The sequence below is a fragment of the Panicum virgatum genome, chromosome 6K (genome assembly GCF_016808335.1).
Source record: "Panicum virgatum strain AP13 chromosome 6K, P.virgatum_v5, whole genome shotgun sequence".
NCBI classification, from domain to species: Eukaryota; Viridiplantae; Streptophyta; class Magnoliopsida; order Poales; family Poaceae; genus Panicum; species Panicum virgatum.
This window is the reverse complement of record NC_053141.1, coordinates 15,489,781-15,502,407: the sequence shown is the minus strand read 5'-3', so window position 1 is coordinate 15,502,407 and position 12,627 is coordinate 15,489,781. Positions and strand designations below refer to the sequence as shown.

Sequence of the window (12,627 nt, the reverse complement as noted above, 5' to 3'; positions counted from 1 at the left end):
CTCCGTGCACTCACCGACGGTGAGGAGCGCGCGGACGGAAGACCTGCAGGCAGAGCTCAACCGCAGGAGAGCGGGCGAGGATGCCCGTGTCTCTCTTGAGAGAGAATGCGAGCGTCGGTGCAACGTCAAGGGCAGGAACCTCGACGCCGACCTCGCCGCTGCGGCACCAAAACCCTCGGTGGCCGCACGTGCGTCCTCAGGGACCATAGTGGCCGGAGTGGGCTGTGCCGCGCTAGCGGACAACTTCCGCACGGCGAAGTGGCTGCCCAAGTTCCGGCCGCACCTGCCGGAGAAGTACGACGGGACGACGAACTCGTCGGAATTCCTGTAGGTCTACATCACCGCTATCATAGCGGCTGGCGAAGATGACGCCGTCATGGCGTCATACTTTCATGTAGCCCTGTCCTGCCCCGCCCGGACCTGGCTCACGAACCTCGCCCCAGGGACAATTCGTTCCTGGGAAGAGCTCTGTGCGCAGTTCACTACGAACTTCGCCAGCGCATGCCAGCAGTACGGTGTGGAAGCGCAGCTCCACGCCGTGAGGAAAGAGCCTGGAGAAACCCTCCGGGCGTTCATCGCACGCTTCACCAAGGTACGGGGAACTATTCCCCGTATCTCTGACGCGTCTATCATCACCGCCTTCTGTCAGGGAGTGCGTGATGAAAAGATGCTGGAGAAGCTAGCGACGCACGAGGTAGAAAGCTTCGCTACACTCTATGCCTTGGCCGACAAATGCGCCAAGGCAGCCGAGGGCCATGCATGGCACTCGCCCTAGCAGGACGGGACCGCAAAAGCGGGCGGTTCCGGGGCCACTGCGCAAGGCAGTGGCAAGAAGAAGAAGAAGAAGGACCGCGGCGGTGAAAAGCCGCAGTCCGGCGCTCCGGTTGTAGCAGCTGCACCCGCGGGCAAGAACGCCAAGGGCAAGCGCCCGAGGCAGCAGGGGGCGGGCTCATGCCCTGTCCACCCCCAATGCCTACCATAGCGCCGCAGACTGCAGCGAGATCCGAAAGCTCGCGCGGCGTGTCAACGAGCGGCGCGACCAGTCGTCCAAGGACGGATCCCCTCCACGGCAGCAATCCGGAAAGGGAAAGGCCGTCGTTGACAACGACGCCGGTGCCGGAGAGAAGGAGCTGGGGTACTAGTCCCCGGACTGAGTCCTGAAGAGCCTCTACCATGAGGACGATTCAGACTCCGGCGACGACGAGCGTCGCAAGAAGCTGTACGTCATGTACGGCGGGAGCTGGGGGTTCACCTCCCGACAGGAGGTGAAGGCCCTACGGCGGGAAGTCCTCTCAGCGGCGCCTGGCGCCCCGAAGGCTGCCCTGCATCAGAGGTGGCGGAGCACCACCATTTCTTTCGGGCCATCAGATTGCCCGGAGAACATGGCTGGGGCCGGCGTGCTGCCGCTCGTCACCTCACCCATGGTAGCCAACGTCCGGCTCTACCACGTGCTGATCGATGGGGGCGCCGCCCTCAGCGTCATCAGCTACGCAGCTTTCAAACAGCTGCAGATCCCGGAGTCCAAGCTGGCTGCCTCTCGCCCATTCTCAGGAGTGGGCCCGCACCCAGTGTACCCGAAGGGGACCATTGGGTTGCCGGTCACGTTCGGGACCGAGGAGAACTACCGCACGGAGACGATCCAGTTCGACGTTGCGGAGCTCAACCTGTAAATCAATCTCCTCGCAAGAGGAACTTGCAACACTTGGTTTAATTGTTGAATCCAACATGTCAAAAAGATCAAAAGTCCCTTCAATTTCTGATTCTGGATTGCCCATCCCAACATGTATTATTCGTTCACATTCCACTGCTTTCATTGCATTGTTCTCTATGTCATTCTTACTTTTCCTACCAGTCAAATTTATGTTACATTCTTTTGCATATGTAGAATCAACAAATTTACGAGGGAAAACTTCCTCTGAAGCCTCACTGCTTCCAGAATCTTTCTGATAACCATCTTTCTTGAATAACGAGAGTTCTTCAGGAACAACCAAACCTGCCCCGGAGAGCTGCGCAGCCCGCCTAAGTTTATCTTTCAAAGTCTCAGCCTGCGTTAGAATGAAAACCTATGAAGAATTTACATCTAAACTGAGAAAAGTAACAAATCTGATGGTGTCTATTATACTTGACCAATAGTGGCTGAAGCATGCAGCAGCGAATATCCATCAATTGAAATCTTATGATTCCTGTCATGTCAGACCACAATTATGTACAATCATCAGAAAATGTACACCATTCTGGACAGAATAAGTTGAGATCAGCGTACCGCAAAATCTCAAAGCTTCTTGCTTGTAGTAGCCTCTTTTGCTTTTCCTCCTGGAAAAATTTAGTACGTCATTGATAGAGACACTCTAGGACCAATTATCAACAAAACAAATACTAAGTAAAGGAGGCTTACCTCCAATTTCTGCAGCTTTTTTAGCTTAGTCTTGCTTATCTTTGGGTCTTGTCTGTTTTTCTTACCATTATAGCAATACAGAGGTTATGTAAGTCACAAAATCACACTGCTGGCCACACTGAAACACGAGAAATAGGTTCCAGATTAAATTTACAGTACCTTGGCTTCCCCTTGAGCCTTGTTCTTCCTCTTGCAGGGCAAAATCAGAGCGTTGGTACCGTCCATGCTTCAACTACAAACAGAGCAAATAATAACAACCATAAACACTCCAAATCAGATGCAAACAAGAGGCAACCGATGGAGCAAAACAAGATACAAATTACTGAAATTCATGAATTACATTGCTGCTTGCAATGTGATCGGTGCCGCGCCTCTCTCCCTCGCTGCCTCGCGCAATAACGGCATGCGCGACCCCTCCCTAGCTCCTTCCCTCACCGAGACACCGAGACACCGTATCCCTGCGTCGGCTGCCTCGCGCCGCCAATCGTCCCAACCAGACCCTAGCTCGCGCTTGGTCTCGCTAACTCGTTCTGCCTAGCTGACTCGCGAGTAGTCCTGGAGTCGGGTTGGGGGTGGGAGGGTCTTGGCCTCTTGGGCCTGATCTTTTTCCTTTTTTGAGAACATTGGGCCGCATCGTAGGTGACGTTTGGATTTGGGGGAATTTTTTTATTTTTTTATTCTCGTTTTAGCGAAAAAAAATACTCATTTAAAAATTTTACAAATATATACCTTTCCCGCCAGTTCATCCAGCGGGTACCAGACCTCGCCAATTCATATGGCTTTAGGGTTTGTTTGTTTCCTGAGACTTCTATTAAGTCCCTGTCACATAGAAAGGAATCTTACTATTTTGGAGTATCAAATAAAATTTGTTTATAAATTTTTTGATAGCTGAGTGCTAATTCGCGAGACGAATCTAATGAGTCTAATTAATCCATACTTTGCTACAGTGATGCTACAGTAACCATCCATTAATCATGGATTAATATACCTCATTAAATTCGTCTCGCAGATTAACCCCAGGGTTCTGTAGTTAGTTTTATAATTAATCTTTATTTAATATTTGTAAATATTAATATTCTTTTTATTTGACATGAACTAAAATTTAGCCCCTGAAACCAAACAACCCCTTAGCCGATTCAATTGGCTATAGCCAATCCAAATAGCTAAATTTACCTGTAGTGGGGATATAAATGAGTTTACCGCAGTTCACTTGGAGATATGCTGTCAGGTGGGTCTGCAGACCTATCAAAAGGCGCTATATTTTATTTTCCTTGCCTAGCATATTTTGAAAATAAATTCATAACTTTTTGCGTATGACCTTGGATGAGGACAAGATTTTTATATGAAACTTTAGAGCTCGATGGTACAAGTTCATAGCTCAACACCTTTTCATTTGAAGCCCTTTTATTACCAAAATAATTCATACAAAGTCTTGTCAGCCTATACAAGTCTGATTATTTCTTTACCGAGATGGCTATGAATGATAAAATGGTGAGATATAAAGTTGTAGATCAGCTCTACAACTTTCATATAATTATTAGCTGCATCCAAGGTCTTATGCAAAAACTTTTTTTTGAAAAATACCTTGCAAAAAATAGGCAATACAGCCTTTTGATTAGACTGTGAGGTGATTGGAACCCACTCAGACAACCTTTCACCAATTGAATTGGCTATATCCATTTCAATTGGCGGTAGGTTTGATTGTTAGGGAATCTCACAATATTAACTGGCCGTAGACATACATATTTGTAAATTTTTATCGTACATTTATCTTTTCTAAAAATGAATTTAAAAATGTAAAAAAAAATCAGATTTGGGGAGATGGAGTGAGGGAATGGGATTATGGGGTAGGATAGGAAGGGGTGTCGCTGAAGAATGCAATTGGCTTACCATTTTGCATTATGACAGCACCTATGCTATTGCCAACGGCATATGAATGATTCACTAAAGTCTGACAGTGTTAAAATTGGAGGTGTAGACATCACAGTCTTCAATCTTACAAAAAGCTTGTTGTTGGTGATCTGTAAATTGAAATGCATTTTCCTTCAATGCATCAAAAAAGAGGTTGATAAATAATCCCATAACCGTGTATGAACATTATATAGTATCCTATCAGGTCCAAAAATGCTCTCAATTGAGTAATTGAGTAATTGTTTTAAGTTGTGGCCAACTTTGAATAATACTGATTTTAGCCGGATCAATAGCCATAGCCACTTCTTCTCCACTGATGATATGTCCCAAGTATTCCACTTCTTTTTCAGCAAAAGTACATTTACTCAACATTGCAAATAGCTCATGGCTCCTCAAAACTCTCAACATAGCTCTTAGATATTGCACATGCTGAGCCATAGTGGAGTTATATATTAGAATATCATCAAAGAATACCAACACAAATTTTCTTAGAAAGTTAGTCAAGACTGAATTCATTATCAATAACTGAATAGTTGCAGGGGCATTAGTTAAGCCAAGAGAACAAACAAAGAGGCAAGGACGAATTGGTGGGCCGAGACCACCACGAGTACCAAGCCCCTAAATTTTTCACTTTTGCTTTTGTACTTTCTTTTGATAACTTTTTTTTTATTACTTTGACTTCCGGAAAACATCATATGTGCTGTTTGAAACCTTCTGGGATCCTTTCTGCAAACTCTAGTATCTTTTGATTTTTGTGAATTCATAAGTTGAGTTTCATGCATCTTCCGCAGAAGTTCCAGATAATTAGCAGTGAATTGGGTTAGAACTTGACAGAGCACTAGAAGCCGTCCAGTATACTGTTTGTTGATGTCTTGAAGTTTTAGCCTAGATAAGATGGGTAGAACTTCTGAACTCGTTTCAAATATAAGGTCAAAACGAAGCCTGTGTGACGGTGGTCGGTGGCAGTTCAGGACCGGTGGCACAACTAGTTGTTCAGTTGACCGTGTAACTGAAAAAAACATCATGTGAAGAAGCTGTAAACCAGAGAGCAGCATGTTGAAACGAAACCAAAATACACCACGGAATTGAAAAGTAACCCCTCTTGCTCCCTCTTCCTCCCAACTGGCGAAAAAAAATGTCCAGCACCGGTTCATATCACCCTCTATCTACACACCTCAAAACATGACGTTTGGGAGCCTGAAGCTTATTGTCCTTGCTGCAACTTTTCGCTCTTTTTGCCGGAAGATGGGCAGGGGGAGGACGCCTGGTATTGAAAGAGACTGCAATAGACTGCTAGCACTCGACCGCCGACGGATTCACTTTCGGTTGCCAGGCCCTAGCTACTGCGCAGCGGCGATCGTCGACGAGGACCGGCCGGGCCACACAGGTGGCGGCGCCCGCTTCGGCGGCGGCTTCTGGGCTTGAGCCGCTGCCTCGAGCTCCGAGGTGAGCATGTCGAACATGACCTGGACGTCCTTGTAGCCGCAGGTCTGCACGTCCTCGTGGAGCTTCAGGATGCCGCCGCTGCCTGCGTTCAGGTGAGATCTTGTCAGACGCTTTTCTGGTGATGAAATTAAGATTGCTGGTCCAGCTGCCAGGACTGTGAACAGGCATTATTCATTTCCATTACAATGTGGAAGTATAGCGACAATAGGAAACGTAAATGAATAAGATAAAGTGGTGATGTAAAACGAAGGCATCTTTGGGGCGAAAACGAATAAAAGGAGAAATGTTATTGACTTGTTGCTTTACACTTTGTACTATTACGATAATGTAAAAGGACACAGTCCTTCCACTTCCCTTGTGCTAAAACCACCGAATGGCATCATGGAACAGGAACTTTGGACCATCCCGAACCGAAGAAAAGGCACCAGAACTCGCCGTAAACAATCGAATGGACGGCTGGGGGGAAAAAAGATAAGCCTACCTAAAAAAAGATGCAAAAGCAGCATTTGTCCAACAAAATGGGTGCTCGCCCTGAAAGATCGGAACAAGTCATAGTGCCGCCCCACCCGCCCTTTTATTGAGAAACTTCCTACTTTTGATGCTCTCTTCAGTTTTCACCCGCAATGTACGGCCTGAGTAGCCGTTTTCCGCTGCGGCTGACTAGGCTCCGCCCCAGCGCATACGTATGCGTATCCAAGGCACGAGATATTTAAGGCCAGCACGTGGGCCGACGCCCGCCCAGGCGCCCACATTCAACGCGGGACCAGGATCACGTTGACACGGGGCGCTCCACTTCCACACCCACACACACAGGACGGCAGCGGTGGCCGGGGCCCCACCCGTCGGCGGCGCTACAGGTCAATGGCGGCAGGGGAGGGCCGCGTGTCAGTGTGGGTGGGTGGCATCAGTATAGCCAGCCGTATAGGGAGGGAGAGGGTACGCGCCCTGCGGCCGGGCCCCCGCGCGCCTCGTGGTGAGGCTGGCCATTCAAGTCGGGATCGTGGAAGATCTTCGTGCGGCCGCTAGGCAACGGGAGATCGATCCGGCGAGGGGATACGAGCCGTCCCTTTTCCGCAACACTGGAGCCCCCTGCGTGCACGGCTTTGATGAATGAATCTGATAGCCGATTCGTGCCATCTCCTGGAGGCTGGAGCTGGAGAGAGATGTTTATGTACACCCGGTTCAGTTCAGACGCTCCTCGCTGCTTGTGCCTGGTCGCTTCTCAGATTGGTCGTTTCTCAGATTGGGCAAGCGTGGTGTTGGCCCTTGTGTTTAACCTCCTTATCCTAGGCCGTCACATAACTAAGTGCTCTCCATTTTTTTTTGTGCTGCAAATCGGTGTGGATTTACTGTATGCTTCATCGTTTTTACGGGAAAATCTGGAGGAGAGAAACAGAAATGCCGAGCTCAGTTCAGGACTTGAGGAGGGCGAGAACAACCAACCACTAGAACAGTCACTCAGTCAAGTGCAGTGTGCAGCCAGAACAGAGACTGCTAGTATCAATTGAATCGCCGAAAACGGAAATTCTAGAGGCGGGCGAGCGCACTCTAATCGTCGAATCGCGCATGTGCTTTCTCGAGGTGATTTTGTCCTCGATACTCTTTTGCATATCCTCCTATATTTACCCTCTGTTTCATAGAACAGGGGTCTACGCACCGTGTGTACAATTTGCTCTGCAAAATCCGAAACAGAAACAGAGCCAACCGGGGATTCCCTTCGAGTAGAGTATAAGCAACAAGTTAATACTCTACTCATCGCTTCCGATCTCCCATGGAAGAACACTCGGCAGCAGAACGCGGGGTCTGGCCTAGGGAGGAAGGGGACGCAAGGGAAGGGAAGGGGCAGGGTGACTGACCGGGCTTGCGCGCGCGGAGCCGCGCGGCGACGGCGGCCCAGGCGCGGCGCGCGCGGGGCACCACCTTCCTCCGCCACCACGCCACCATCCGCGCCGCCTGCACCTCTTCACAGGGCTGCGAGTTCCCTGGCCCCGGCGGCGGCGGCGGCCTTGCGGTGCCTGCCTCTCTGTGTGAGAGGGAGAGGAGGAGGGGCTAGGGAGGCAGCGCGTGGCAAGGCTTCAGTGGGGTTCGGCAGGAGGCAGGGGGGGTTTTATTACTCTTTATTTTATCCCCTGGGTTCCGTTCGGCCGGGGCGCGGAGCTCGGTTCGGTCGGGCCGGGCCGCGCGGGGCGATCGCGTGCTCCGCGGCCGCGGCTCGGGGCGGCCGGGTTTCCAGGGTGCACGTGGTTGGCGCCTGCCCGCCGCCGCGCCGGCTCATCCGTTGAATCCGGTTACTGCTTCTACTGACACCACCGTAGGAATGGTACTACCGATCGATCTGAATATCTGATGCTGACCGGAATACTCTTTTGTCAACAGCTTGCTTTCCGATTCCAACTACTGCATGACAATTTTGCATTATTCTGTTCTTCTTTCCCCTACGTCATCTCAACATTCTACGCCACATTCTATAGTGTCATGAGCTATATTAAAGCCATAACACGATCATCTTATACCTTTCTTCACCCCCAAAAGACCACATCCGGATGTGACAATGTGAGGAAGGTTGATGGTAAGGGTGGGTTGTGTTGGTACGTACTTATTTATTGAAAAAGATTATTGCGCATTCATTTGTGAATTTATTGTGGATTTATGGGTAACCTGGCCGTATCCAAATTTTACCAATGGGAATTAGTGTGGCGATATCTCATTCCCTTGGCACAACTCAAGCTTCAACAAAAATCTAATAAAATAAATAAATTTAAAATAAGGCATTATTTTGTTTTTCTTTTCCCTACATCACCTGAACATTCTACGCCGGCCGGATCATGGTTCGCTTTAGCGAAAGCGCGTCAGATTTTCATTGTTTCCCTTTTCCTTTGCTTCTATTTAGTATTACCTGTTTCACTTTGTTTTTTATGTTATGGTGTTTCTGTCGTGTTCGCTGACTCCACGGCCCCCAACAATTGCAAGTATCGGTCAACATTCTATAGTGTCATGAGCTACATTAAGGCCGTAACACGATCATCTTATACCTTTCTTCACCCCCAAATACCACATCCGGATGTGACAATGTAAGGAAGGTTACTGATAAGGGCAGTGCGGCGATATCTCATTCCCTCATACATTTGATCTGGCAGATTAAAAACTATTCTTTGGCACAAGTCAAGCTTCAACAAAGTTCCAGTAAAAGAAATATAATACGAGTAAGCCTAAAAAATCTCTGCCACGTGTATCCATCCGTATGCTTGGCCATGGCCCATGCACCAGGCCGAGTACGTGACAATCAGACACATTATCAGAAATTTGACACGTCACGCTCGGTCACATGTTCGCAGCGTAGGGCCCTTTTCTGGGCTCCACAGCCCCATCATTGCTCGTTGCAAACCTGGAAGGTGACCTCAAGCTCCTGTGATGCCATTCCACGTGGCTGCCTCCAGTAGATATTTTCATGTCCTTTTTCGCTGAATTCACACAGCGGATGTTTTGAAAAGTTGTAGGCTGATCACCAGACTTGATTTCTCAAAATAATTGTGCATCCTTTTCACAAAGTTTTGAGCTATAGCTTACTTAGGGTAGTCATTCGCATAGACACGATTTAAGAAACTATACCTTTCAATACACAATACCCAATTGCGGCTACAAAATACACTCCTCCGATATTCTTTCTGCTCTCTCAAACAATCCTCTTCCGTCCCACTCATTGACCAGTCTTGGTATTTCCGATGCCAATCACAATGATTTCATAAAGTTTATTTAAATTTGTTTTTGTGTAGGAAAGTATTCTTACATAAAACCGAGATTATTTTATCGGGATTGGAAACTATCCTATCCATAGCATTTGGATTGCCTTAAGTCTTTCCAAACGTCCTAATTAACTCCAATCATTTAGTGGTCATACCTAAAAAGTACAAACTATTAGCTACTCATTTTTGGTACCTCATATACACGATTTGTTGAAAAAGCAAGAAGTAGTACTTGTGAAATGCACACGGGTAAAAAAGAATGAAAATTATTTGATCTCAATGTCTTTGACTAATCATCCTCAGACCTCAATAATAAGAAAGTAGTAGTATTTTTTTTATCCCAAATTAAGAAAGTACTATCTATTTTGTCTCCAAACGTTCGTTGCCGCGTTCATAATCCGGAGCACAATGCCATGTCAAACACGTCAAACGAGAACACTAGGGCATGCCTATCAAAGCTCACATAGCGTCACTACTAGAAAACGGGCCTTGGTCACCGGCTGAGAAGGGCCAAATGCACCGGTTTCCCAACTGGTGCCCCGCAACCACGACCAATGGCCTCGCCTTAAGACACCGGGTTTTTCAACCGGTGCCTTAGGCTTCCATTGCTACCGGTTGGAAAGACCAGCCGGTACCAAAGAGGCTGCCACGCTGACGTAAGGTGGCAGCCCCTTTGGTACCGGTTGGTATTTTCAACCGGTACCAATGACATTTTCCCCTTTTTTTCCCAAATCCACTTTTGTTTGTTATATTTATTACTGTTTATTCTTTTATAATTATTAAACGCACTCAAGCTCTACAGTACTATACGTTCATTGGTCGTTCGTGTTCGTTTTCAGAGAATATTTGAAACTAACTAAAAGTGAAATGCGAGCATATAATTAAGCTAATTAGATGAACTAATATATTTACAAATTTACAAACATCAAGGCATAATGTTTAAAAATATTTACAAATGTACAAGTCATGTTAGCAGTCCAACTACTAGTCCCCTCAGGAGGTCGATGGAAGTCCTCTATAGATGTGACCGTCGTGGTAGAACTCGCCTCTAGGATCCAAGATCTCGTTCAAAATGAATCCGGCGAGCTGCTCGCACACGGCGTTGATCCGATCAGTAGAGTAACATTCATCCCCCATTTGAGACATCTATCATTTAGGAAAAAAGGATTAACATCATGTGCGTTAGTACAATTATGAAAATATACTAGTGAACGGTTTGGACGTACTCTCGTTTCTTCATCAGTAGCCTTCCCGCATGGAGTCATGATGTGCAAGTAGTCGCATACGTAGTAACCACACCAATCAGTTCCTTATTGTTGTCTCGCACACTTAAGGAGAAACAAATAAATTACTCAATTTAGAATAATTTGGGATTATATATTTAACTAGACAAATATTTATGAATGAACATACCGGATAATCCATGTTAACGTTCAGTTCGGGCCTCCATTGACCACGTCCTTTGTTATTTTTCACAAATTTTTTCCAAACCCTGCGCTCAAAGTTAAGTTTGATATTCAGGAATTGTTATTAACAGAAAAAGGATTTGATTGTGCAAACTGAACTTACATGTTCAAGGGGTCTATGATATGTTGGATTGCGGACTTTGGATTTCTCATTGAGTCAAAGACTATAAGATTGCCGGTCTCTACGAAAAGTATGAGTAAAATCCAATGATAACTGCAGATATAGATAGGATATATACATAAATGTATTAGACAATTTAGTATCTATTTAGTAATATAACAGAGGATTGAGTCGACCAAGGCTTACCCAAAGTTGTATGGTATGAATATATAAGATTTGTAATTTTGTCTAGTCAACGAATCGTACATGTTTTGGCACGTTTCCTTGTAACTTTCGTTGATCAATTTCTGGTTGACTAGCAAAGGAGACATGAAGCCGATCTGATGGTACCATCCATGTTTTCGGCTTCTTTGGGTCTCCTGTCTAAACGATGCAATAGAAATTTTATAATGCACACATATAATTATGTTCTTGTTAACAAAAAGTATTAATGTAGAGGTAAGTGATACGTACAAAACCCAAATGGTGATGATAGAGGCGTCGAGAGCTTGTCGATGGTAAATGTGATATAAATTTTGGAAGTACACCCAGAAGTCGTCCTCCCCACGGAAGAAATCATGGTCACGATACTTGACTCCAAACATTTTCCCTTCGTCATTCGTCATTCGCAGGTACCATCTATGCAAATTGAACATCTGCGTGCCTAGACTTTTCTCCTCTTCCTTAGTGACAAAAGGTTTTCCATGCTGGAATGGAGTAATAGCGCGAGCGACAGGGAGTTTATAGGCTGTTTCTAAAATCAAGTAATAACTGTTTCTAAAAATTAATTGCTAAGTTATAAAGTAAAATAACTAATCTTTTTTTTTCAAAAAAGCAAAAATTTGCTTCCCCTCACCCCACTCGGCTGCCATGAACAGTGAGTTCACGGCAGCTTGAGAGGGGGAGGGGCTGGGGTATTTATAAGCTCGGGCCAAAGGCACCGGTTGATTTCAATGACCCGGTGCTAAAATTAATTCAATAGCACCGGGTCAAGGCACCAACCGGTGCCTTAGGCCCAAGCTCCTGGCAGCTGCCACATTTCATTACCATAGGAACCGGTTATTCCTATAAATTGGTGTCTTTAGCGCCGCCTTCATTTGGTACCGGGTGGTGGTTCAGACCGGTTCCTATGGTGACGCATTGGAACCGGTTGGAACCATCACCCGGTGCCAATTGCCCTCCACTAGGCCGGTTGATGGCCAAAGGTACCGGCTGCAACAGCAGCTGGTACCTTTGGCCAGGACCGATGGCCCGTTTTCTAGTAGTGCTAGAAGCTCCATGATAAGATATTTAGCCCAGTTTCATTGTACTGTTATCAAGACCGAGATTTGTGTTACAGTGAAAAGTGAATTGGTGTTGTATTAACTGATGTACAGTTTATGCTTTTATACAAGGGGAAAAACAGGCAATTGCCTGTTCGCGAAAGGGCCAAGTGCCTGAAGGGTCCAAATGCCCAAAAGGTCTTTACTACCGTACAACTGTCATTGGCAGTTGCTAATGACGCTATTAATCCTAATTGATCACTATTAAATAATTCTAATTAATCCTAACACTCCCCCTTGATCA

The 12,627-nt window shown here is 46.4% G+C and overlaps 1 protein-coding gene and 1 long non-coding RNA gene across 2 annotated transcripts; both read right to left on the bottom strand.

The window, feature by feature from the left end:
- Nucleotides 1-2,030: 2,030 nt before the first annotated feature.
- Nucleotides 2,031-2,464, bottom strand: LOC120639109. The gene is made up of 4 exons (XR_005661276.1): nucleotides 2,396-2,464; nucleotides 2,264-2,313; nucleotides 2,123-2,183; nucleotides 2,031-2,045 (listed from the first exon to the last, which is right to left on the bottom strand). It is a non-coding gene; the product is annotated as an uncharacterized LOC120639109 (long non-coding RNA).
- Nucleotides 2,465-5,332: 2,868 nt separating this feature from the next.
- Nucleotides 5,333-7,860, bottom strand: LOC120711878. The gene is made up of 2 exons (XM_039997545.1): nucleotides 7,609-7,860; nucleotides 5,333-5,834 (listed from the first exon to the last, which is right to left on the bottom strand). The coding sequence occupies exons 1-2, from the start codon at nucleotides 7,694-7,696 to the stop codon at nucleotides 5,647-5,649; spliced, it is 276 nt and encodes a 91-aa protein (XP_039853479.1). The 5' UTR covers nucleotides 7,697-7,860; the 3' UTR covers nucleotides 5,333-5,646.
- Between the last annotated feature and the right edge of the window lie 4,767 nt (nucleotides 7,861-12,627).

Excerpts from the sequence above, each read along its gene's own strand:
- LOC120711878 (XM_039997545.1), bottom strand. The coding sequence starts at position 7,696 with ATGGTGGCGTGGTGGCGGAGGAAGGTGGTGCCCCGCGCGCGCCGCGCC. Across the intron at positions 5,835-7,608 it reads GCTCCGCGCGCGCAAGCCCG|GCAGCGGCGGCATCCTGAAG; the intron begins GTCAGTCACCCT and ends ACCTGAACGCAG.